This window comes from Arvicanthis niloticus, chromosome 1, assembly GCF_011762505.2.
Source record: "Arvicanthis niloticus isolate mArvNil1 chromosome 1, mArvNil1.pat.X, whole genome shotgun sequence".
NCBI lineage: Eukaryota > Metazoa > Chordata > Mammalia > Rodentia > Muridae > Arvicanthis > Arvicanthis niloticus.
The window spans coordinates 94,420,899-94,445,692 of NC_047658.1; the positions used below are offsets into that span (position 1 = coordinate 94,420,899).

At 46.9% G+C, this 24,794-nt stretch overlaps 1 protein-coding gene across 2 annotated transcripts in view; it reads left to right on the top strand.

The window, feature by feature from the left end:
• Itgal (integrin subunit alpha L) overlaps window positions 1–24,794 on the top strand; it is a 55,399-nt gene continuing 30,605 nt past the window's right edge. For both annotated transcript variants that reach the window (XM_034506239.2, XM_034506248.2), the window contains exons 1-7: window positions 1–256; window positions 18,689–18,946; window positions 19,968–20,067; window positions 22,051–22,145; window positions 22,255–22,322; window positions 23,684–23,801; window positions 23,917–24,047. In XM_034506239.2, the coding sequence (XP_034362130.1) occupies window positions 18,895–18,946; window positions 19,968–20,067; window positions 22,051–22,145; window positions 22,255–22,322; window positions 23,684–23,801; window positions 23,917–24,047 (564 nt within the window). In that variant the 5' untranslated portion in view covers window positions 1–256; window positions 18,689–18,894. The remainder of the gene's footprint in view (window positions 257–18,688; window positions 18,947–19,967; window positions 20,068–22,050; window positions 22,146–22,254; window positions 22,323–23,683; window positions 23,802–23,916; window positions 24,048–24,794) is intronic.

The window sequence follows — 24,794 nt, forward strand, 5'->3', positions numbered from 1 at the left end:
AATTAAAATTTGTCCCATTTGATGACAGTCATGTAGGTTCATGTTACGGTTTGGGTATGAAATGTCCCCCAAAGGCTCATGTGTTGTACACTTGGGCCCCAGCTGATGGATCTGATTGAGGTTATTGGACCTTGAGGGCTCTGATCTAATCAATAGACTGATCCACGAATGAATTCATAACTTGATGGTTTTGGAGGGGATTATCAACTAGAGGAAGGAGACTCGGTCAGAAGTAGGCCACTGGAGGTCCTGAAGGGTGAGTCTTCTCTCTGCTCCTTTCTGTTGCTCAGGTTCCTTCCTGACCGCCATCAGCTTGCAGCTCTGCCACAACCATCAGCTTGCAGCTCTGCCACAGCCATCAGCTTGCAGCTCTGCCACAACCATCAGCTTGCAGCTCTGCCACAGCCATCAGCTTGCAGCTCTGCCACACTCTTTTGCAGTGATGCTCTGTCTCTCTACAGGCCCAAAACAATGGGGCCAGCCACTGGGACCAAAGTCACAAGACGAAAGTTCCTTTGAGTTTGTTTTAAATTTAAGTGTGTGTGTGTGTGTGTGTGTGTGTGTGTGTGTGTGTGTGTTTCTCTTCACAAAAGCAGGATAATTCTACTGGTAGATTAAGTATCAGATGTCCAGAACGCTTACAACGGTGATACCCGACTAGTAGACATACCTTTTTTTTTTTTTCTTTCTTTCTTTCTTTCTTTCTTTCTTTCTTTCTTTCTTTCTTTTTGTAGACATACCTTTTAGGTTTTTATGCCTCAGTTAAACAAACAAGCAAAAGCTTGGGAACCAGGAGAGGCAGCACTTACCTAAAATCCAGGCACTTGGGAGCTGGAAGCGAGGTTAATCAGGAGGTCAAGTCATGCTTGGCTACACAGCGTGTACCAGACTACCCTGGGCTACATGACACCCTATCTCAAAAACTGAAAAAAAAAAGTATGTCTGACCTCTTCTGTGACAGGCATTGCACTAGACATCAGAGACACAGCAATGGGCATGACAGACAAAGCCCACTGTCAAGCTGACAAGGTAGTTCATTGGGTAATGACTCTTGTTGCCTAACTGCATTTCTGAATTTAATACCTGGAACTGACATGGTAGAAAGAGAGAGCTGATTCCTACGTGTTGTCCTCTAACTTCCACATATGTGCAGTGGCTCACATGTGTGGCTAAACGTGTACACACACACATATACACACACACACAGAGGCACACATGCAAGAAACTAAGGCCTGCTGTCCTCACACTAGAGGGACAAGACAGCAACCAAGAGCATCCACTAGAGATGAAGGCTAAGGGGAGATCAGAAGGGGAGGTGTGGTTATGAGGGAGTGTCCTGATGGTGGCCAGGGAAGGCCTTACTGAGACGGAGACTTTGAAGGACTGAATGAAATGAGTGTGTAACTGTCTGAGGAGCAAAGGTGTGCAACTTGTGCCTGAAGAGGGGAAAAGCAGAGCTGAGGGAAGAATTCAGACAATTCAGAGCCTCACAAGAAAGCAGCAGGGCCCGTAGCCTCTAGGCTCACCTATTGTATGACTAACAGTTTCATTTTGTTACAGGAGTCTGTGTATTCTAGGCAAGCACTTCAACGTTGGGCTACACTAACAGGCTTCGTTGTTAAATTATTCTGGGGGCCTGGAGAGCTGGCTCAGTAGTTAAGAGCACTGACTGTTCTGTCAGAGGATCCAGGTTCAATCCAGCACCCACACAGTGGCTCACAAGTACCTATAACTACAGTTCCAGGAAATCCAGTGTCCTCTTCTGGTCTCTGTGGGCACTGTGCACATACATGGTGCACATACATGCACTGTGCACTGTGCACATACATGATGCACATACATGCACTGTGCACTGTGCACATACATGGTACACATACATGCAGGCAAGACACATAGACACTTAAAAATAAGCAATAAATTTAAAAGTCCACTTTATTCTGCAGTTCAACCTGCAGGCTTACAGCCTCTGCGGTGGTGCCTTCTCTCCCTGCACTTTGCTGCTGCTGTCTTGTTTAGGTCCAGTTCAGCCTCGGTTCCAGCCCCCACCTTCCTGGAACTTGATCTGTGGGGGCTTCTAGAAACAGGATCTGCCTGGGAAGACTTGAGATTGACACCCAGAACCACAGCCCTCACACCTGGTCCACCATCCACCCTCACACGGAGGAAGAGCTTGAGTGACAGAGTTGGGTGAACCTCCTGTGTGTGGGGGGGGAGAGGTGGGTGGGAGTGGAGTGGAAGGGTGGGGGAAGGGAGGGGTGAGGTGGGGAAAGGGAGAGGTGGGAGTGGGGGTAGAGGGAGGCTGTCTCTGAATCCCAGAGGAATTACACAGGAATTACACAGAGATGGCAGGAGCAGGATGGATTTGAAAGAGTAAAGTGGTAATCTGGGGAAGGGCCTTTAGGGCAGAGGCAGCACAGCGCCTAAGGCCACAGTAGAGCAAACCTGGTGTGTGAGAGAAACAGTGAGGCAGCAAGGGGTGAGGGAGAAGAGGAGGCCTGTCAGGGATACCAGGGAGGGCCAGGATGTGCTGGGCTTTTAGAAAAGAGGGCTGATGAGCTTCTGGCTTGGGTGAAGGTAGGTGGGGTGGGAGGCTGAAGCAGAGTAAGGGCTGCAAATGTCCTGCTGGAACCCAGGGAACAACAGTGGTGTGCCCTGCACTGGGCACGCCACACATGCTGACACCAGACTCTAGAAAGATTTTCAAGGTAAAGCCAACAGAACTTCCTGTATGAAAGCTTCTATAGGCTTGTTATGCTGGCACATACTGAAAGTCCTAGCACTTAGGAGGTAGAAGCAGGAAGTTTAGGAATTCAAGACCATCCTCAGCTACATACCAAGTTGAAGACCAATCTCAGCTACATAACAATCTGTCTCAAAAACAAAACAAAATACCTAGAATTCTCTCTCTCTCTTTCTCTCTACACACACACACACACACACACACACACACACACACACACACACACACTACTGTCAAGGATTAAGGAAAGGCTTTTCTTCTCTCCCGCCCCCCAGAAGACAGCAGAGGAGGATTTTAGCTGGGGATGACACAGCTGGGCTGTGCTTTTTGGAAGGCCATTCAGGCTGCAGGGTGAGCACAGACTGCAGAAGCAGTAGACAGCAGATGCCCCGTGAGTACAGGGTGACTTGAACAGTGAGGTGTCAGGAGGGGATGGACAGTGCTCATCTGCCTCTGGGTCTTGGCACAACCACTCAAAAGCCCTTTGCCAGTTTTTTTTTTTTTTTTTTTTCTCTGCTCAAAAAGCACTGCTGTCTTCACACAGAATGAAGCTCACATTCTGGGATGCCAGGGAAGCATCCCTGTCCTAAGCTTGCGTCACTAGGTTCTGTGATCCCAGAGCTCAAAGAAAGCTTGCATCCCTGGATATCTAGGAACAAGATCAGCACATCTGTAAATGACAACACTACCTCATAACATGAAAAAGCTGGAGACCCCTTCACGTGTTTGCTAGATGTATTTTTCTTTCTTTCTTTTCTTTTCTTTTTTCTTTTTCTTTCTTTTTTTTTTTTTTTTTTTTTTTTTTTTTTGGTTTTTCAAGACAGGGTTTCTCTGTGTATCCCTGGCTGTCCTGGAACTCAGAAATCCGCCTGCCTCTGCCTCCCAAGTGCTGGGATTAAAGGCGTGCACCACCACCGCCCGGCTAGATGTATTTTTCTTATGTGAATAGGGAAGAGGCCAGCCAATACTGCCATTGTTGGAGTTTACCAAAACATTGGAAATCTTTATTATTCTTTTCTAATTACAAAAGTAATATGGAGCTGAAGACAAAGCTTGCCTGGCATGCTGGGCCCCTGTTGTGGATCCACTTAAATCCAACATAACTCAAACACCAGGTCAATGCAAATGACAAAAATGTATTGTAATCAAGCAACTGCTCAGGACCTGAGTGTGACCCTGAAGGGACATTGTACAGCATAGTTAACGAGTGAGACCACAAAGGGAGGGGTGGGCTGTAGCATTGTCCAGTCGTTTTTGACATAAGGTTGAGCAAGAGAGTTTCCATCAATCAGGTTAGGAGTAGGTGCCTGGGCCTGGGAACATGAACTCAGTTTGACCCTGCCAGTAACTGTCCTTGACATGTCTGAACTCAGACAACTATCTCCTTACAAGTTGTCCCTGAGATGTCTGGATTCTGACAACTGTTTCCTTATAATAGAAGGTATTCAGCTCTTGGGAAGTCCCCAGCTCCCCTAGGACCTGGGACCTTGAATTTAGTTTCTCCCTATGATTAAATGGAGTCTGAAAACAAAATGGTAGTACTTAGGATAAGTTTCTTTTGTTTGTTCCCAACAGTCTCAAACCCAGCACCCCAGGTGTGATGGAACACATCTGAGCTCTCAGCACCCGGGAACTGGAGGCCAGAGAACCAGATGTTCAGTGTTATCCTCATTACAGAGTCAGCTTGAGGACATCCTGAACCACAAGAGACCTTGTCTCAAAACAAAACAAAATAAAACAAAACAAAGATGAAGAATGGGTTTTGGATTTAGCACAGTGGTTGAGTGCTTGCCTTTCAAATGTAAGGCCCCAGGTTTGGTTCCCAGCACAGGGGGAAAGGACTTTTAATTTAAAAATTACATATGTATTTACATACATAGTAGCCCACAGAAGTTTCATTCTTGTTTTATAAAGAGGCTTTTGTGAGTTCTTAATTTATTTTTATCTAAAGTGAATGGTTGATTTGCCTGCGTGTATATGTATGTACACCACCTGTGTGCTAGGTGCCCAATCCTCAGGCAGAAGAGTCTGAGCGTTAAGCACTGAGCAGGTCCCCAGGCCCTAGACATTTCTTAAAACTTCATCTTCTGTCTCTAGATACAGCTCAAGACATCTCTATGATGTAGAAATAGTAAAAATGCCATCATTAAAAATATCCCTTTTCAAACACATTTATTAAGGACTGTTTAAGACAAGGTAGGGGGCAAGCCCTTACCTAACATGCACAATGGAGTTCACTCTTCGAGGTTAAAAAAGGGGGCAGAGAAGTGGCAGGAAAGAAAGACTTCCTGTCTAGGAGATAAGCAGGCTAGCACATCTATTCTGTAGCTTGTTCATTCTGCTTACATCATCATGACAACCTATGCTAGCTCATTCTCCATTGTTAAATATCAAATAGTGCCCTATCACACACACATACACCCACATGTGTCCATGTTCTCCCGCCATCTCTGTCTCTGTCTGTGTCTCTGTCTCTCTGTCTGTGTCTGTCTCTGTCTTTCTCTGTCTCTGTCACACACACACACACGAAGCCATGTGCATACATGAGTATAAAGACTTGAGTCTTTATGTGCTGTAGAAGGCTGGACTCAGGGTCCCCAGAATCAGCCTTCTGAGTGCTGGGAGTAAGGCCAAAAATCATCATTTCCTGCTAAAATGCTTTGTTTTGGTTTTTGGTTTTTCAAGACAGGGTTTCTCTGTGTAGTCCTGGCTGTTCTGGAACTCACTCTGTAGACCAGGCTGACCTCGAACTCAGAGATCTGTCTACCTCTGTCTCTCAGATTCTGGAATTAAAGGCGTGTGCCACCATCACCTGGCTTAAAATGGGTATTTAGCTGATTTAACTAACTCATCACTGCTGGATACTTATTTCCTTGTCCTCCATGTGCTGTGTGGTGCTGAAGATCAAATCCAGAGCCTGGGTGTGTGAGAGATCCACTTGACTGAAGCTTCCCCATCAGCCCTCATCTTTCTGTTTCTTTTATCTTTTAAAGGACAAGTGTTATTTATTTATTTATTTATTTGCATGTATGATAAATGTATGTGTATGTATGTGTGCCCCTGTACGTGTGCATACATAGCATTGCTCTCTGCTCTGTTTTGAGACAAGCCTAGAGCTTGCTATTTCTGCTAGACTGGCTGGCTGGTCCTAGGCCCTACCTACCTATCCCTGGGGTTACAGGTGAGTCCTCGAACCTGGTTTTGAAATGGGCACTGAGGATCTAGACCAACATCCTCAGCAGGCACTTTACTGAGCCATCCCCTAGCTCACCTTTCTATTTTTATTGAAAGATTTTCTGGAAGAGAGAAATAGTGCCTTATCCCAGCACTCGGGAGGCAAAGGCAGGAGATTCTCTCAGTTGGAAATTATCCTGGTCTACGTAGCGAGTTCCAGGACAACCAGGGCTACATAGAGGGTTCTTGTCTGAAACATTCTCGTTATACTGACTGTGAAGTAGCACAATTTAGGAAGGATGTTGAAATAGGTGTTCTTCCTCATATGACCAGAAGAGGACATCAGAGTTGCCTTATGGGAAATGTTTGATTAACTGCTAAGGTTCTGCATGGAAGAGAGAAGACTGACAGGCAGCAGAGGCCCTGTCTAAGTTTTTCTAGGGCCTTTCAGAGTCAGATAGAACAGCAGGCTTTTTTTTTTTTTTTTTTTTTTTGTATATTTGTTGGTTTTTCAAGACAGGGTTTCTCTGTGTAGCCCTGGCTGTCCTGAAACTGGCTCTGTAGACCAGGATGGCCTCAATTCAAAGCTCTGCCTGCTTCTCCTCCTGAGTGCTGGGATTAAAAGTGTACATTACCACTGCCTGCCCAGCAAGCAGGTGAATTTTTACAGGACATTATTCCATGGTAGAGCTGCCTGGAGGGTCTCTGGAGGCACAGACACAAAAGCTGGATGAACACATAGTAGGGACATAGAGAAGACTTGCGCATGGTGGGGAAGGCTAGAATTAGATGACTGTTAAAGTCCATTTGCCTGGAAAATTCCCTTAGGCAAAGGCATTATGAAGAACAGCAAAGCCAAGTTGAACAATGCCTAGAAGCTGGGGAGGTTTTTGGGAGGTAATGATGGGGAAATGCACACTCTGAGGCCTGTAAGATGGAGGAAGGACAGCAGGACGCACGGCTAAAAAGAAAGCATGGGCCTGCTTAGTCAGTCTTTAGCTAGCTTTTCATCACAGGGCAAAATACCTATGATAGCACACTAGGAGGGAGAGAAGGGCTGGCGTGTCGCTCAGTGGTAGAGTGATGGCCTTGAGCATGCCAGGCCCCAGGTTAGAGTTCTAGGAGGAGAAAAGACACACGCACACACACAGATTTGTTATTGCAATATAAATTATATTGGTTAATTGCCATATGCTGTTTCAATTTGTTGAAAGCAGGTCCCAAGAGCAAGAAGGTCTATGCTTGTCTCCTCCAAAACCCTTGGTTCTGGATCAACCTGCTCCTCAAGTTCTACAGCAGGAAAAAACAACAAGCAGATATCAACAAAAACCTTGATATCCTTGCTGGAAATGGTGGCACATGCCTTGAATCCCAGTACCTGGGAGGTGGAGGCAAGCAGAAGTTTCAGGCCAGCCAAGGATCCATAGTGAGACCTTGTCTCAAAAAAAAAGAAAGAAAGAAAGAAAGAAAGAAAGAAAGAAAGAAAGAAAGAAAGAAAGAAAACCCTACTCCAAACTCACATAAAAATGTGTTCTTCAGAACAGCTGTGGGCAAATCATTCCCAACAGTTTACCATGTATAAAATGCCTACAGTGGGAAAGAGATGGGAAGCTCATCCTTGGAGAAGATGCTCAACTGGGAGCTTGGTTTTCTTGCCTCAGTCTCAGCCTCACTGTGAGCCCTGATCTGATGATGCCTGCTGTCTGCCTGTTACCATTTGTTCTTTTGCCTTTGTTTGGTATAGAATAAGAGAGGGTTCTGGACTTCCCTTGATCATGACATCTCACTATAACGTAGTCATTTGTGCCTTCTTCTGGACCTGGAGGTTTCCTACCTATTCCTACTTAGATAGGAAACTGAACACACACACACACACACACACACACACACACACACACACACACACCTGCCTTGAAGGCTTCTCAGTTCAGTGCATGTGAACCTGGGAGCTGAGGTTGCCACTAAGAGGCATCTCCAGTCAATCTGTTTATGAGGGGTGCTGGCAAGGCATCGACAGGAGCCTCTATCCCCGTATGGATGCAGAGATGGTATGTTTTGTAGGATCAGAGCGGTGGGAGCAGAAGTCCCAGGCTCACAGAGGAAATTGATTGACAGCACAGCCACAGCAGAGCCAGTCACTGCCTCCCAGGTCGCCGGCTGTAAACCTCATGCTCTTTTGGCCATCCACAAAACCAACCACATTTTGACCATTCACAAAATCAACCACAACCCAGAGGTTGGAAAGGAAGGCCCTGGCATGAGTCACCCAGTGACTCTTGCCTGCTCTTTATGAATACAACCCCCAAGAGATACCATCCTGACAAAACACTTACCTATGGTATGTTCAGCTTAGCCTGCCCTCAAAAAAACCAAAGATACAACTTTTTAGAACTTTAGAATGTCCATGTTCACCTACTATGAGATCTGTGATACAGGATATCTTGGAATATGGTGGTAGACTTTAGAGACGTCCTCTCTCTAAGGCAGAGTCTTCTTATCTCTTGGAGCACTGTGGTGACTCCTACACTATTGTCAGATGACCAAAGCTCCTGTGTCACCACCTCAGAGAGGAAGTGGTAGGTATGGAGCTAAGCCAGGAGACACCAGCTGACAGCAGCCAGCATAGCCACCCTAAGTATGTGCTTCTGCAGAGACATTTCGCTAGTTTGTACATGGCTTGTGGGTGATCAGTTTGGTGGGACTGGGGGAAAGCAAGGAGGCCCCAGCTGGCTAGTGAGCCAGAGTTTCTTGTCAGAGGTCCATAGGCCCCAAGCTGGCCAGAGGCTCCCTGTCTGCCACACTTTTGCTCATGCAAGATTTAAGAGCCATAGCAGCAATACACCAGCATACAGACTGACTAGGGTGGCCATTAGGTATGGAGGCCGTTCAGTTTTTACAGTTATAGCCTTTTCTTATTTTGTTATATTTACTTTTTATATTTATATGAGTGCTTTGCATGCATGTATGCGTGTAAACTGTGTGTGGGTGCCTGTTGCCTGAAGAGGTCAGAAGAGGACATTCAGTCTTCTCAAACTACAGTTAGGAATGGTTGTGAACCACGCTGAGGGTGCTAGGAACTGAACTCAGGTCCTCTGTGAGAGCGACAAGTGCTCTTAACCAATGAGCCCGTGTTACTGCTAGTGGTCTTTATAGATCCCCTGGGTCAGAGTACAAGACATTGGTGACTATTTCTCTGTATGCATGCACTTTTGCTCATTTTTTAAAAAAAGATTTTAGTTCAGTTGTAATTGAAATACAATACATCTCTTTCCTGTCTCCACTCTCCAATCCCCTTGGTTTATCAGTGTGTTGTTGGGGATCTACCCCCAGGCTTGCCAAGTCTCTAGGCACCCTAGGCAAGCGTTCACCAGAACTTCCCTTCACTTCTACTTCATTTGAAAACACATTTTCAAAAATTTTTATTTCATGTGCATTGGTGTTTTGCCTGTATGTATGGCTGGGTGAGGGTGTGAGTTACAGACAGGTTTGTGTTGCTATGTGGGTGCTGGCAACTGAACCCAGGACCTCTGGAAGAGCAGCCAGTGCTCTTAACTGCAAAGCCATCTCTCCAGCCTTGATTTGAAAATTGTATGTATTTATTTAGAGAAGGTTCTCTTTTTTGGGAATGCTGGGGTTTGAACCTAGGGCCTCCTGCATGCTAGGCAAGTCCTCCACAGCTCCATCCTCAGCCCTCCTCTCACCTTTAACTGGACCATCCTCTCTGTTCTCTCCAGTTAAGGTTCTCAGAGTCAGCTCATTGGCTGACCTGCCTCTGACCCTCACCCTTTATTAGGCAGAACCCTTCAAGGTCATCTCAACTCAGGGGCTCAGTGAGTGCAGCCAACACTCAGGCCAGATGCTCCGCTGTGTTTGAGCCAAGCCATGACTGCCTGGTGCCGGCTCAGAGCTGTACCTGTAAGGAAAAGCCCCCTGACCCCACCCTTTCTTCTTCCTTCCTTCTCTTTTTCTTTATTATATTATTTTATTTTGAGATAGGGTCGCAACTACGTAGCTCTGAGTGCCCTGAAACTCACTATGTAGACTAGGCTGATCTTGGATTCATAGAGATCCACTTGCCTCTGCCTCCCAAGTGCTAAGATTAAAGATGTGTGCCACTTCACCTGGTCTCTTCTACTTTTTTAACGTTATTACGTTTTTATTTTGTATGTCTGTGTGTCTGTGTGTATGTTCTCACACGGGGGCCAGAGAACAGCTACCGGGAGTCAGCTCTCTTCTTCCACTGTGTGCGTTCCTGAGGTTAAATTTGGGTCACCAGGCTTCACTATGGCTGCCTTTACCTGCTGAGCTACCTTACTGACTCTTCTATTTATGCACAGCTAGAAATCAAACCCAGGGCCTCTCATACAAGCAGGTATATTAGTCAAGGTCCTCTGAGGAACAGAACGGATACGATGATTTTATACACACACACACACGCACACACACACATGCACGATTTATCACATGTATGGGATATGTATGGGATTTAGTAGAGTGTCTTACAGGCTGTGGTAGGGCTAGTTCAACAATGGCTGTTTTCCTACAGAAAGTCCAAGAATCCAGTGGTTACTTAGTTCCTGAGGCTGGATGCCTCAGCTGGTCTTCAGCATATACCAGAATCATGAAGAAGTAGGCCTCAGTGCCAGTGAAGGCATAGACTTGCCAGCAAGACGGAGAGAGAATGGGTAAAGAGCAATGGCTTCTTTTTCCCATGTCCTTTGTATAGGCTGCCAGCAGAAGGTATGGCCCAGATTTAAGGTAGATCACTGCACCTCAGAAGATCTGGATTTAGGGTAGGTCTTCCCACTTTAAATAATCCAGTGGAGGGGAAAAATCCCTCCCAGGTATACCCAGCCATTTGGGTTTTAGTTAACTCCAGATGCAGGCAAATTGATAACCAAGAACAGCTGTCAGACAAGGGAAACACCCTTTTACTGAGATATAGACCTAGCCTTTGTTTTGTTATGTTTTGATTCTGAATGTGTAGTGGTTTGAAAAATGGCCCCCATAGACCAAGAGGGAGTGGCACTATTAGGAAGTACGGCCTTGTTGGAGGAAGTATGTCACTACAGGATGGGCTTTGACGGTCTCAGAAGCTGAAGCCAGGCCAGTGTCTCACAGTCTCTTCCTGCTGCCTGCTGATCCGGATGTAGAATTCTCAGCTACCTCTCCAGCACTGTATCTGCCTGTGAGCCACCATGCTTTCCTCCATGATGATAATGGACTGAACCTCTGAAACTATAAGCCAGCCCCAGTGAAATGTTTTTCTTTATAAGAGTTGCTGTGGCCGGGCGGTGGTGGCGCACGCCTTTAATCCCAGCACTTGGGAGGCAGAGGCAGGCGGATTTCTGAGTTCGAGGCCAGGCTGGTCTACAGAGCGAGTTCCAGGATAGCCAGGGCTACACAGAGAAACCCTGTCTCGAAAAAAAACAAAAAACAAAAAACAAAAAAAAAGAGTTGCTGTGGTCATGATGTCTCTTCACAGCAATAGAACACTAACACAGAATGTCACTGTGTGGTCATGCTGGCTTTAAACTCACAGTCCCACGTGCTAGTCTTACAGGTGGGTGGTACCATGCTTAATGGAGAGCTATAGATCTGTGCTCTCTTTGACTGATAACAAAGGCAAGGGGAACAATCCTGTGGTGACAAATCTTGCAAATCATGTTGCCATTTCCTGATTACACTGTTGACTTCTGTCTAAGCATTGAGGTCACCTTAGAAGCAGGGCTTCTTGTCATTACCTCACCAGTATGAAACAGGAATGTAGAGTGTAGTGCTAGAAATGGGTTTCCAGTTGAGCCCTGTTAGCACGGACCGATGACCTAAACAGTTCCAGCCTGGGCCCTCAGCTCCCTGAGCGTCCTCAGCAGGCAGGGCCTCTCCTCCAGAGATCAGTGAGTGGATTTGGTCTCTCCTTTTGTAAGATTTTGCAAATGGGGGGGGGGGGTATCAGTCTTTGGTTTTCCAATTCTTGCGCCTGCTTTTGATATTAGACTGTGAAGGTCTTAGGGACTGCATGGGGGCAGCAGACATTTCATTGAAGAAACTGTAGGGAAACTCACCTGGGATCTCTTAGTGCCAGATTCTGCTTCAGACGGGCGTGTCAGTGGCTGGTGTGACACACAGGGAGTCTAGTAGAGCATGCTGTGCTGGTATGTGTCAAAAGTCGTTTTCAGAAGTTAGTCTTGGTAGCCATCTAAACTATTTTTAAAAATTCCTCACCTAAATTTGTGGTGTGTTTTCAAACTTTTATTTTTCTAAGTTAGTTAACTGTACTTTTAGAGAAAAGAATATTTTGTATCTACCTTTTTTTTTTTTTTTTTTTTTTTTGACAGGGTTTCTCTGTATAGTTCTGACTGTCCTGGAACTTGCTCTGTAGACCAGGCTGGCCTCAAACTCAGAGATCCCACCTGCCTCTGCCTCCCAAGTGCAGGATTAAAGGTGTGCGCCACCATGCTTGGCAATTTAGTCCATTTTTTTTTCCTCTTTGGTTTTGGCTTTCTGAGACAGTGTCTTATTTAGCTTAAATAGTTTCAGTCTTGGTATGATCTTGAACTCCTGACCCTCTGGTCTCTATCTCTTCCCAAATGCTAAGACTATAGGTGTATGTCACTACACCCTTCCCTTCCCTTTTCCCCTCCCCTCCTTTCCTTTTTCTTTCCTTCCTTTCCCCTGCCCTCCCCTCCCCTCCCATCCTCTTCTCTCTCTCTCTCTCTCTCTCTCTCTCTCTCTCTCTCTCTCTCTCAGGAAGGGTCTTGCTATGTAGCCTAGGTTAGCCTTAGCTTTGAGCCTGGAACTTATGATCTTCCTGACTCAACACTCAAATGTTGGGATTACACTGGTGTGCTATCATGCCAGCTGAAGAAATTTACAAAGCTGAAGAGGGCCACATTCAGGTTTCTGAAGTTAATATGGCAGTCCCTTTGAGGGAGAAGACTGAGGGAGAAGGGCTGTGTTATGACCACTAGTTCCAGGAGGAATCAATAAAAAGTCTGAAGAGAAGGGATGAGGATGAAAGACAGTTCAAAGGATATAAATGACTAGGAAGGTGTGTGTGTCTTTGTGTTTGTGTGTATGTGAAAGAGAGAGAGGGGGGAGGGGGGAGGGAAGGGGGAGGAGAGGAGAGGGAGAGAGGGAGAGAGGGAGAGGGAGAGAGGGAGAGAGGGAAAGAGGGAGAGGGAGAGAGGGACAGAGGGACAGAGGGACAGAGGGACAGAGGGACAGAGGGAAAGAGGGAGAGAGGGAGAGAGGGAAAGAGGGAGAGAGGGAGAGGGAGAGAGGGAAAGAGGGAGAGGGACAGAGGGACAGAGGGACAGAGGGACAGAGGGAGAGAGGGAGAGAGGGAGAGAGGGAGAGAGGGAGAAAGGGAGAAAGGGAGAGAGGGAGAGGGAGAGGGAGAGGGAGAGGGAGAGAAACAGACAAAGAGACAGAGACGCATATGCTCAGGACTTCCCCAATGTGGTCCCAGCCTGAGATCTTTGTGGCCAAGTTCCTCAGGGGAATCACTCTCTTGGCTTGACCACTGACTTCCTGTAACTCTTGAGCCTCATGGCTTCCTCAGCCTCATAGTTTTTTTGTTTTTCTTTTTTAAAGATTTATTTATTATTAGTTTTAAAAAAGATTTATTATTATTATTTATTTATATTATTATTATGCCTTAGTCTTTCCTTTCCTTCCATACATGGCCTGCTTGTATGTCTATGAAGGTGTCAGGTCCCCTGGAATTGGAGCTACAAATAGTTGTGAGCTGTGGTTGCTGGGAATTGAACCTGGTTCTCTGGAAGAGCAGCCAGTGCTCATAACTACTGAGCCCTCTCTCCAGCCCCAGCCTCATAGTTCTTAAACAGAAGGAAAAACAAACAATAAGGAAACAAACAAACAAAGTATTTGCTGTGGTTCAAATATACCCGTCTCTCCATGAACATACTGGAACTCAGACTCCAGGGTGAGAGTAACAAGTGAGAATAAGTGTATTTCAGTAGAATTTAGGCTGAGGCCCTGGGCTCAATTCCCAGAATAAAAGGTGTGTGTGTGTCACCATGCCCAGCTGTCATGCTTGCCCCTTCCCGTCCCTTCCTCTTAGCATAGTGGCTATGAGGGCTTTGCCCTTACAGGCAGTGTTAGTGCCCCATAAACAGTCTCAAGGAATAGTCTGTCCTTTTCTCTTTTAAAAAGCCTGTATTTAATTTAATTTATGGGGAGTCCAGGACGGCCAGATGGAGGCATCAGGTCTTTGGAGCTGGAGCGGTAGGAATTTGAGAGCCACCAACTTGGGCATCTTTGTCTGCTGAGCCATTTCCCTGTGTAGCTCAGGCTGAGCCATCTCCCTGTGTAGCTCAGGTTGACCTTGAATGCCACAAAACTCCCTTGCGTTGGTGGGATTACCCAGCTGTGAGGGTTTCCTTCCGTCTCCCTGTCCCTCACACTCCGCTGGGCGTCTAACTTCCCATTTTCCCCTTTTGTAATGAGAGTACTCATTCTACTTCTGTTCCTCCACAGAGTTTTGGAAGCTCAGAACTTGCTCAATGTGACAGGTTCAAAACTGGAGGAAGATCTGGGCTTCAGCCTCAGGATAAACCATATGTTAAGTTCTACCTGAATCCAACTGAGGTGACAGTTTAGGAGCTGAGTGTAGTGGCCCTCCCATCGTTTGGGAGGCAGAGAATGGTGGACCTCTGAGTTCTAGGCCAGCTAGGGCTACAGAGAGAAAACTCAGAGGCAGACAGACAGTCAGACAGTCAGAAAGACACATACATCCAGAGGAAGGAAGGAGGGAGGGAGGGGAAGAGAGAAAGAGAGAGAGACAGAGGGAGACAGAGACAGAGACAGAGACAGACAGAGACAGAGATGGACTGGGAGGATCATGAAGGAGGGAGACCAGTGAGGAAGGCCTCTGACCTTGCAGGCTGAAAAGACAAAGAGAATTAAACTGTAATACAATACTTCTGCAGTCTTATTTCATCTGTTGTCAGCATGAGAGACAACCCGGAGCCGCGTATTCACATCTTGAATGTTGCGCCCTTAAACTGTGGCCCCAGCTTCCTCTTCCCTTTGCTTTTGAGACGGAGTCTTCCTAACTAAGTTACCAAGGCTCAAACTTGCCATCATCCTGCTTCAGCCTCTCAAGTAGCTGGGATTACTGGTTTATGTGACTCTATTCCCTGGTTTTATGCTTTAAAAAAATATTTATTTATTTTTATTTATACAAGTACACTGTTGCTGTCTTCAGACACACCAGAAGAGGGCATCAGATCTCATCACAGATGGTTGTGAACCATTATGTGGTTGCTGGGAATTAAACTCAGGACCTCTGGAAGAGCAGCCAGTGCTCTTAACCGCTGAGCCATCTCTCCAGCCCCATGCTTTTTAAAATAAATAGTAAAATTACACATTTATCTTGTTAAAAAAGAACAGTTAATAAAGAAATGTTTAAGGCTCATTTTACAGGATCAGGTTGTGGAGGGTTGTCGCTCTGTTGCTTACTTAGGAGGACTGGAGGCCTCGGTCACTCTAGCACTCTGTAAAACAGGTACGGTGGCACAGGGTGGTGATCCCGGCACAGCGGTGCTGGGGGCGGGAATATCCAGTCACCCTCAGCGGTCTAGCAGCATGCTATTTGTTTGTTTGTTTATTTATTTATTTGATGCAGAGTTCCTGACTGTCCTGGAACTCGCTGTATAGACCATGCTGGCTTTGAACTCAGATCTGTTTATTTCTGTCTCCTGAGTGCTGAGACTAAAGATGTGCACCACCGCCGTGCCTGGCAAGGTTTTTATTTTTAATACATTTGTGTTTGTTTATTGTAGGAGGGCACATATGTATGGGCCAGCGGACAATTTGGGGGGAGTTAGTTCTTGATTTTTTACTGTATGGGTCCCAGGGTTTGAAGTCGAGTCACCAGGCTTGCAGCAAGTGCCATAACACAACACTGAATTATTTCACTAGCTTTATCCTTGAGATTTTCAAAATGTACACATACAAATATTATTTTGTTTTGTCTTTGAGATGGGGTCTCATAAATGCCAGGTTGGCCTTGCATTCACAAAACAGCTGAAGATGGTCTTGAACTCTTGATCCATCTGCTTTTACTGTGTCAAAAATTTTTTTTGTTGAGTCAGGGTTTCTCTGTGTAGCCTTGGCTGTCCTGGAACTCACTCTGTAGACCAGGCTGGCCTCGAACTCAGAAATCCACCTGCCTCTGCCCTCCCAAGTGCTGGGATTAAAGGCATGCACCACCACGGCCTGGCGACTTTGATCCACTTTGAGTGGATGAGTTGACTTTTCCAGGTAAGAGACATCTCTCATTTTATTTTCTGTAGTTAGACACCCAGCCTTGCAAGCACAAAGTACTAAGTGCTCTTTCCACTGCACATTTTTTGACACTTATGTCAAAAGTGAGTGGCCAGTTCAGCCACTGTTAATGTATTCAGATCTAGTGTGTTGCTTCTGTGAGGCTAATACAGAAAATTGCTGGATTAGGCCAGCCTGAGCCAATCAAGAGCCTATCTTGAACAAAAACCAAACACACATGTGCACGTGCACACACAGAGAAAGAGACACAGACAGACAGACAGACAGACACACAGACAGACACACAGAGACACACACTCATTTAAGAGCTTTTCTCATATGACTCATGAAGTTGTACAATCATCTCTATCATTTCAGCCCAGAACATTAAACATTACTTAAAGAACTTAAACCATCAGCAGCCGCTCCCCACCCTCCTTGATAGTCGCTCTCCACTCTTTATCTCTTTAGGCTTGTCTGTCTGGGGGCTGGACAGGTACTTCAATGATAGACAACTGAAACAGAAGGCTGAGGCACTACATTAGCGTTCCAACACCACACATGCAAAAATTTATTTACTCTGGACATGTCACTCAAATTAAATTCCAGTTGTGAGACTGTGTCTGGCTGCTAAACTGTGTCTGTGTGTGCTGTAGCCTGCCTTGGTCGTATCTCATGCCTGTCTCCGTTCCTAACTGCAGGCCTTACAGGCTGCCATGCCTTGCTCTGCTCTTTCTGTAATATCTAATGTTGTGAGCATTCCTTCATGTGCTTGTCAACCAATTGTATTTCATAGTTAAAGCAATATCTGCCGGGGCTGGGGATGTAGCTTAGTGGGAGAATGGTTGTTTAAAACAAATAAATGACTGGGTTTGATGCCACACGCCTTTAATCCCAGAACTCTGGAGGCAGGGGCAGACAGATCTTCATGTGTTCGAGGCCAGCCTGGTATTCGGAGTGAGTTCCAGGACAGCCAGGGCTACATAGAGAAACTTTGTCTCAAAACAAAACAAAAATAAAAACAAAACCAAACCCAAAACCAACAACAAACAAAAGCCAAAAAAAACCCTAAATAATCTGAACTGAGGGACTCAGCAGTAAGCAGTAATTCATCAGTTTGATCCCTGCACTGTGAAAAATATTGTGATTTCTAATTTTGAAAAATATATTTATTTATAAAACTTTGATTTTTTTTTTTTCAACACAGGGTTTCTCTGTGTAGTCCTGGCTGTCCTGGAACTCACTCTGTAGACCAGGCTGGCCTCAAACTCAGAAATCGCCTGCCTCTGCCTCCCAAGTGCTGGGATTAGAGGCCTGCGCCACCACCACCCAGCCAAACTTTGATTTTTTAAAGAATTACTATGTGCGTTGGATGGAGGGAGCACATGTGGAGGTCAGAAGACAACCTTGACCTTTGATCTTTATGTGGGTTCTGTGGGTAGAGCTTTGACTGTCAAGGTAGCACCTCAAATCGTTTTATTCCCTGAGCTATCTCATGGACCCAGTGGTTTTTTTTTTTTTTTTGGTTTTGTGAGACAGGGTTTCTCTGTGTAGCCCTGGCTGTCCTGGAACTCACTCTGTAGACCAGGCTGGCCTCAAACTCAGAAATCTGCCTGCCTCTGCCTTCCAAGTACTGGTATTAGATTTTTTTTAAAAAGAAAAGAAATAAGGAAAAAATAAAAAAAGAAGCCTCACAAAGTTGTCTTTTGTCTTTTTAAAGTCATTGTTATGTTGTCTTTGTGTCCTGAGTTCTTTGTATTCTTGAGTGCACCTGTGTCATCAACTGTGTGCTTTACAAATACGTTCTCCCATTCTAAGGGTTTTATTTCATTTTTTAAAAGAAACAGAATTAGCTGCACGGTGGTGGTGCATGTACACCCAGAGGTGGGCGGATCTCAGATCTCTAAGTTCAAGGCTAACCTGGTCTACAGAGTGAGTTCCAGGGCGGCCAGGGCTACACAGAGAAACCCTGTCTCTGAAAAAAATCCAAAAAAAGAAAAAAAGGAGAAGGAGGAGGAAGAAGGGGGCGGGGGGGGGAGAGAAAGGAAGAAAAGGAAGGGAAAAGAAAAGAGAAGAAAAGAAAGAAACAAATTAGCTCTGAAGCTTGCAGCTCTGCAGCTAGCTCCAGGCTCTATTTTTCTCTTGTCCTTTTGTCACCCACAATCTTCTTGTGTGGTTCAAGCAGAGAAGCTTTAGAGATGTTTCCTGAGCAACCCTCTATCTGGTTTGTTTGTTTTTTGTTTTAGATAATATAATTACAGCACTTCTCCCCTCCTCCCTTTCAACCCGCCCTTCCCCCACCGGCCCCCTTTCTCTCAGGCTTTGAAGAGTCTTCCGGGGCCTGGTGTGAGAGCTGAGAGCGGAGGCTGCCTAGCTGAAGTGGCGCACTTTAACCGCCTTGCTGTCTGCTCTTGGATGATGTGAAAATGCAAGTAGGCACAGGAAATGTATCTAACCTGCTTATACTTCCTCTCTGAACAGAGAGGTTTCACAACCCGGACAGGAGCACGCCCCTCCCTCCACCCCCACCCAGTGTCATCAGCCTGGAAGCCCTGAGAAAGTTCCACTGGAAGGGGCCCCATGCAAGAAGCACCACCATTTCCCTCTTCCTCCTGGTCTCGGTTGCTAACAAATCTCAAGAGCTCTCTGAGATCGAGTCCGGACCCACAGGTCCCTCCTGGGCGCAGATGAGTTTCCGGACCGCCGCCAGACTTTTGCTATTGGGACTCCAGCTGTTCGGTAGGAAATCCAGGAGGGATGGGAAAGGGATGTTGTCTGTGACAGGGGAAACCAGAAGGCTCCGTAGAGCTGAAGTTGAGGAGCTACTCCAAGGGGTGGGTGGTGTAGGTGATGTGGGACCCAGGAATCCCGAGGAGGGATGTGGGAACTCACACAGACTTGAAACATGATATCGAAGGGCGTGAAAGAGAGAGCGAGCGCATGGGAGGCAGAATAGGCCCTCAAGGGTTTAGGTAGATGGTTGGAAGGACCCAGCATGGGAGGAGAAGGCTGGGTGAGGTTACTGCTCCACCTCCATTGTATTACATCTCCTTGGAGTTCCTTTCAAGGCCTCCCCTTCCTTCACCTGAAGGGAGGTGAAGAGTACCCTCATCTGTGACATCCAGGACACAAGGCGCTAAGTCTTTCTGCAAGGAAAGTTGGGTCAGAAAAGGACAATTTAGAGGCTGCAGAAGACACTCTAGCTGCCTGAGAAGAGGGAGGGGAAGGGTATTGGATTCTAAAAGGTTGGAAGATACCTGTGTCTGTCTGGTGGGTAGAGCTGGGGAACTTAGACTCAGTCACATGCTGGGTTCAAGGTATGGTGATTCCTTAAGGCTGACTATTGGGGTTCTCAGGTGCTGGGCTGCAAGGTCTCCAGAGAAGCAGTGTGTGAAGTAGCCATGGGGCCTCAGGGTAGACTCTTTTGGTCCCTGCCTGGGAACCTGACCATTTTCTGCTTGGCGGGCCCCTTCCCTGGCTTCTTTCTCATGGGCCTCCGCCTTCTTTACCCTTCCTTCTTTCCCCTTAGGTCCAAGCGGAAGTTGAGTCCTCAGGGTCTGGGAGGAGTTCCCCTAGGAGACAGACTGTGTGGTTTCCTATTTTCCCATCCAGGCCCCGGAGGGAAAGCCCTGGAGCCATTCCTCTCCGCTTGGGTGTAGGCAGCCTCAGAGGCTGAGTGGGTCTGGAGGAACAGGCCTCAGGGGCAGCACTGGTCTATGGGGTCCAGATAGGAATCAGCTAACCGGTTCACTTCCCACAGCCCAAGCCTGGAGCTACAACCTGGACACACGGCATGCGCAGATCTTCTTGGCACAAGCTGGAAGACATTTTGGGTACCAGGTCTTGCAGGTTGGAGATGGGTAAGCTGTTATTCTTTCAACTACCCTCCAGCAGCAGAGTATGCAGGGCCCTGCATCTGCCCAGGGGCATGCAGCTCCTGCGTTGGGGTGCAGATTATCCCGTGTCAGGGGTTGGCCTCCCTTCTCCAAGTGTCTGCTAGGTGGAATCTTTGAAACGGGAGCAAGGCTGTCTAGTGCCATAGAATGAGGGTGATGGATAAGAGTTACGTGAGTGTCTGAGGACCATCTCCTTTCTGCTTCTCAATCCAAAGCCTAGCTAAGCACATAGTAGGACAGGCTTGGGCATTGATGGCTTTGTTGTTGGTGGTGGTGCTGCTGCTGTTTGAATACCAGGTCTGTGGTTTAGGCAAGCTCTCCCCTGAGCTGCATCAAGGTTTCTTTGTTTCAAGACAGGGTCTCTGGAGATCAGGTTGCTTCCACACTTGCATAGCTGAGCACAGCCTTGAACTTCTGACCCTCTATCTTCTTCCTCTGGGTGCTGGGCATCCCAGGCAGATGCCACCAGACCTGGTTTTTTTTTTTTTTTTTTTTTTTTTTTTTTTTTTGTGATAGGGTCTTATTAAATTTCCACAGCTGGCTTGGGGCCACTGTCCTCCTGACTCTGTCTGTCTCATGAGTAGCCTGTGTCACCACACCTAGTCACAGAGAGCTTTTGAATTGACAACTAAGTGAAGGAAGTTCTAAGGTGCCCACCTGACAGACACTCTTTCGGCCCTGAATTTTCTAGAATGCAAATGAAAAGAAGCCTTAACTTCTAGAATTATGTTATTTGGCTATTAGGAAAGAGCGGGGTACCCGGAACTCCCCTGAAGAGTAAGAGCTGCATTGCCTTGGCAGCTAGTTTTAAGCATATAGTTGTTATTGTTGTTGGGCAGTGTGTGTGGTGAATGCTACCGTGCACATGTGGAGGTTAGGACAACCTGCTGGAGTCGGTTCTCTCCTTCTACTGCTTAGGAGAGCAACTCAGACTGAGGTTCTCAAGTTTGCTAAGCATGTCCGCTCACTAGCTGTCGACAACAAGCCTTGCATCACTTTGAGGTGCTTGTTAAGATAGAGCAGGGGCCGGGCGGTGGTGGCGCACACCTTTAATCCCAGCACTTGGGAGGCAGAGGCAGAGGCAGGCAGATTTCTGAGTTTGAGGCCAGCCTGGTCTACAGAGTGAGTTCCAGGTCAGCCAAGGCTACACAGAGAAACCCTGTCTCGAAAAACCAAAAAAAAAAAAAAAAAAAAAAAAAAAGATACGGAGCAGGGTGATAGATACAGGTCTATTTGCATTCTTCAACAAGCAGACCTCCAGTTAGACCAGCACCACTTGGTGAAGATGCTTTCTTTTTTTCATTGTATAGTTTTGGACCTCAGTGGGAGAAGATGCACTTAGGCCTACAGCAACTGAATGTCCCAGGGTGGGGTGGTACCCAAGGGGATCTTTCCCTTCTCTGAGGAGAAGGTGAGAGGGTAATGGGGGGAGGGATTTGTAAGGATGAGACTGGGAGGAGAGGAGGGAGGGGGTGGGGGAAAGTTGGGATATAAAGTGAATTAAGAAATAAAAAAGACACATAGCCAGGAGGTGGTGGTGCACACCTTTAATCCCACCACTTGGGAGGCAGATCTCTGAGTTTGAAGCCAGCCTGTTCTATAGAGTGAGTTTCAGGGCAGCCAGGGCTACCCAGAGAAACCCTGTCTCAGAAAAAAAAAAAAAAAAAAAAAAAAAAAAAAAAAAAAAAAAAAAACTTAATGGATTGTGGTGCATAATTTTAATCCCAGCACTTGGAAAAGAGAAGAAAGTTGGATCTTTCTGTGAGTTCGAGGGCAGCCTGGTCTACATAGCAAGTTCCAGGACAGCCAAGACTACCTATATTGTGAGACCTTGTCTCAAAGAAGGGAGAAAAAAGAAAGAAAAGAAGAAGGAATGGGTAGGGAATAAGAAAAGAGGGGCTGGTGAGTCCTGGGCAGCTTGGTCTCACTCGTGAGATTTCTCATCAGGGTTGTCGTGGGAGCTCCAGGAGAGGGGGACAGCACAGGAAGCCTCTACCGCTGTCATCCAAGCAGTGGTTCCTGTCAGCCAGTCAGACTACATGGTGAGTAAGGAGGGAAGGTGAGGGGAACTGGGCTCCCAGGAAACCCAAGGCTGACCCTAACACGTTTGACTACCTGAGTCCTTCCATACTGCCTTTCCTGTGCCTACAGGTTCTAACCATACCTCCAAGTACTTAGGAATGACACTGGCGACAGATGCTGCCAAGGGAAGCCTTTTGGTAAGAATTTTGTATGATGGCATCAGAGCCTGTGGAGCTGAGCTACATAGATGAACTACACACTTCTACACTGTATAGAAATGTTGAAAGGGGGCGGGAGGAGGAGCCAGACGTTGGGGTATAGACTTGCAATCCTAGCACAGGGGTAGCTGAGACAGCCTAGACTGCATAGTTACAAACCAGCCTAGGCTGTATAATGAGATCATATCTCAGAAAGAAAAAAAAAATAAAAAGATCTGACAAACTGTTAGTAGCACCCGAGAGTTGATTGAACTGCGGCTTACTGAGTCTTCTCGCAGAGTCTGCACATACATAACTGACACATAGCTGAGATTGGCCTTGAACTACTGAAGCCTCTGCTTCTAACTGAGCTGTATACAGACTGCTTATGTTTATTTTTAATTTATAAGATTTATTTATTTTATGTATATGAGTACACTGCAGCTTTCAGACACACCAGAAGAGGGCATCTGATCCCATTACACATGGTTGTGTGCCACCATGTGGTTGCTGGGAATTGAACTCAGGACCTCTGGAAGAGCAGTCAGCGCTCTTAACCGATGAGCCATCTCTCCAGCTCTATTTTTAATTTTCTAATAGTTGCTTTTGTTTTTCGAGACAGGGTTTCTCTGGGTAGCCCTGGCTGTCCTGGAACTCTCTCTATAGGCTGGCCTCAAACTCAGAGATTCACCTGCCTCTGCCTCCCAAGTGCTGGGATTAAGGGCATGTGCCACCACTGCCCAGTTGGTTGGGTTTTTGTTTGTTTTTGTTTTTAACTGAAACAGGATCTTATTATGTAGCCCAGGCTGGCCTGGAACTTGCTGTTCTCTTGCTTCAGCCTCCCTAGTGCTGGGATCACAGGCATATGCCTCTAGGCCTCATGGGATGCAGTGCTTAATTGTCACTTGTTTACTTAACTACTGTCACAGATCAGGCATTGTGTGAGATTCCATGGGGTAAGATAGAAAGATGTACAAAGGACAAAAGTCCTGTCTATAAACTGCTGTCTGACAGAACAGAGTAGTCGCAAATGCAAGAACAGTACTGTCTGTTCTGGAAAAGTGAATACAGGATGTGTGGTTGGGAGGGGCAAGTTCTGGAACTGTGGGGCGATGCCCAGCTGTACACAGAACCCACGATGAACTACGAAGTTAGATGCCGTCCATAGAAGTGAGCATCTACTGTTACAGAATTCGGGTGCTGGAGATGTGGGGACCCTTAGAGGCAAAAATGCTTTGCTTTGAAAACCCTTTGGAAGTGAGGGAGGGGGCAGGACTCTGGAAGCTCCTGTTCTCTGCTGCCAATACCTGAAAGACCCAAAGCACAAGGAAGCCTTACTTTCCCTGCTTTGTGCCTTTCAGGCCTGTGATCCTGGACTATCTCGAACATGTGACCAGAACACCTACCTCAGTGGCCTGTGCTACCTCTTTCCCCAGAGTCTGGAGGGACGTATGTTAGTAAATCGTCCCGCCTATCAGGGTGAGGAATTGGAGACCCAGTGGGTAAAAATACCTTTGAGAAGCTGGCTTCCACAGGAACCAGCACAGTGGGCTAAACTTTATCAGTCAGACCTGTTTGCATGTGGTCTCTGCAGAGTGTCTGAAGGGCAATGTCGACCTGGTGTTTCTGTTCGACGGCTCACAGAGCTTGGATAGAAAGGACTTTGAAAAAATCCTGGATTTCATGAAGGATGTGATGAGGAAACTCAGCAACACTTCTTACCAGGTACCCATATACACCCAGACGCCGGGGCCTCAGACACAGACCCAGGTACCCATATACACCCAGACGCCGGGGCCTCAGACACAGACCCAGGTACCCATATACACCCAGACTCCGGGGCCTCAGACACAGACCCAGGTACCCATGTACACCCAGACACCGGGGCCTCAGACACAGACCCAGGTACCCATGTACACCCAGACGCCGGGGCCTCAGACACAGACCCAGGTACCCATGTACACCCAGACGCCGGGGCCTCAGACACAGACCCAGGTACCCATGTACACCCAGACGCCGGGGCCTCAGACACAGACCCAGGTACCCATGTACACCCAGACGCCGGGTCCTCAGACACAGACCCAGGTACCCATGTACACCCAGACGCTGGGGCCTCAGACACAGACCCAGGTACCCATATACACCCAGACGCCGGGGCCTCAGACACAGACCTAGGTACTCATGTATACCCAGACACCAGGGCCTCAGACACAGACCCAGGTACCCATGTACACCCAGATGCCAGGGCCTCAGACACAGACCCAAGATGCCCACTGAACTGGCTAAAGCCATTAGGTGTATTGTGAGGTTTGTCTTCAGAAAGCATGGGCGTGGTTGAATCAAGAGTCAGGAGTTAAGAGCAGCCCAGTTCTCTGGAACTGTTTCCTTCTGTGTCTGTCTCCATCTTTCCTCTCTGCTTTCTTTGTAGATGGGCTCCCTTTTCTCTGTAGATTCATGGGTAGGAAATGCATG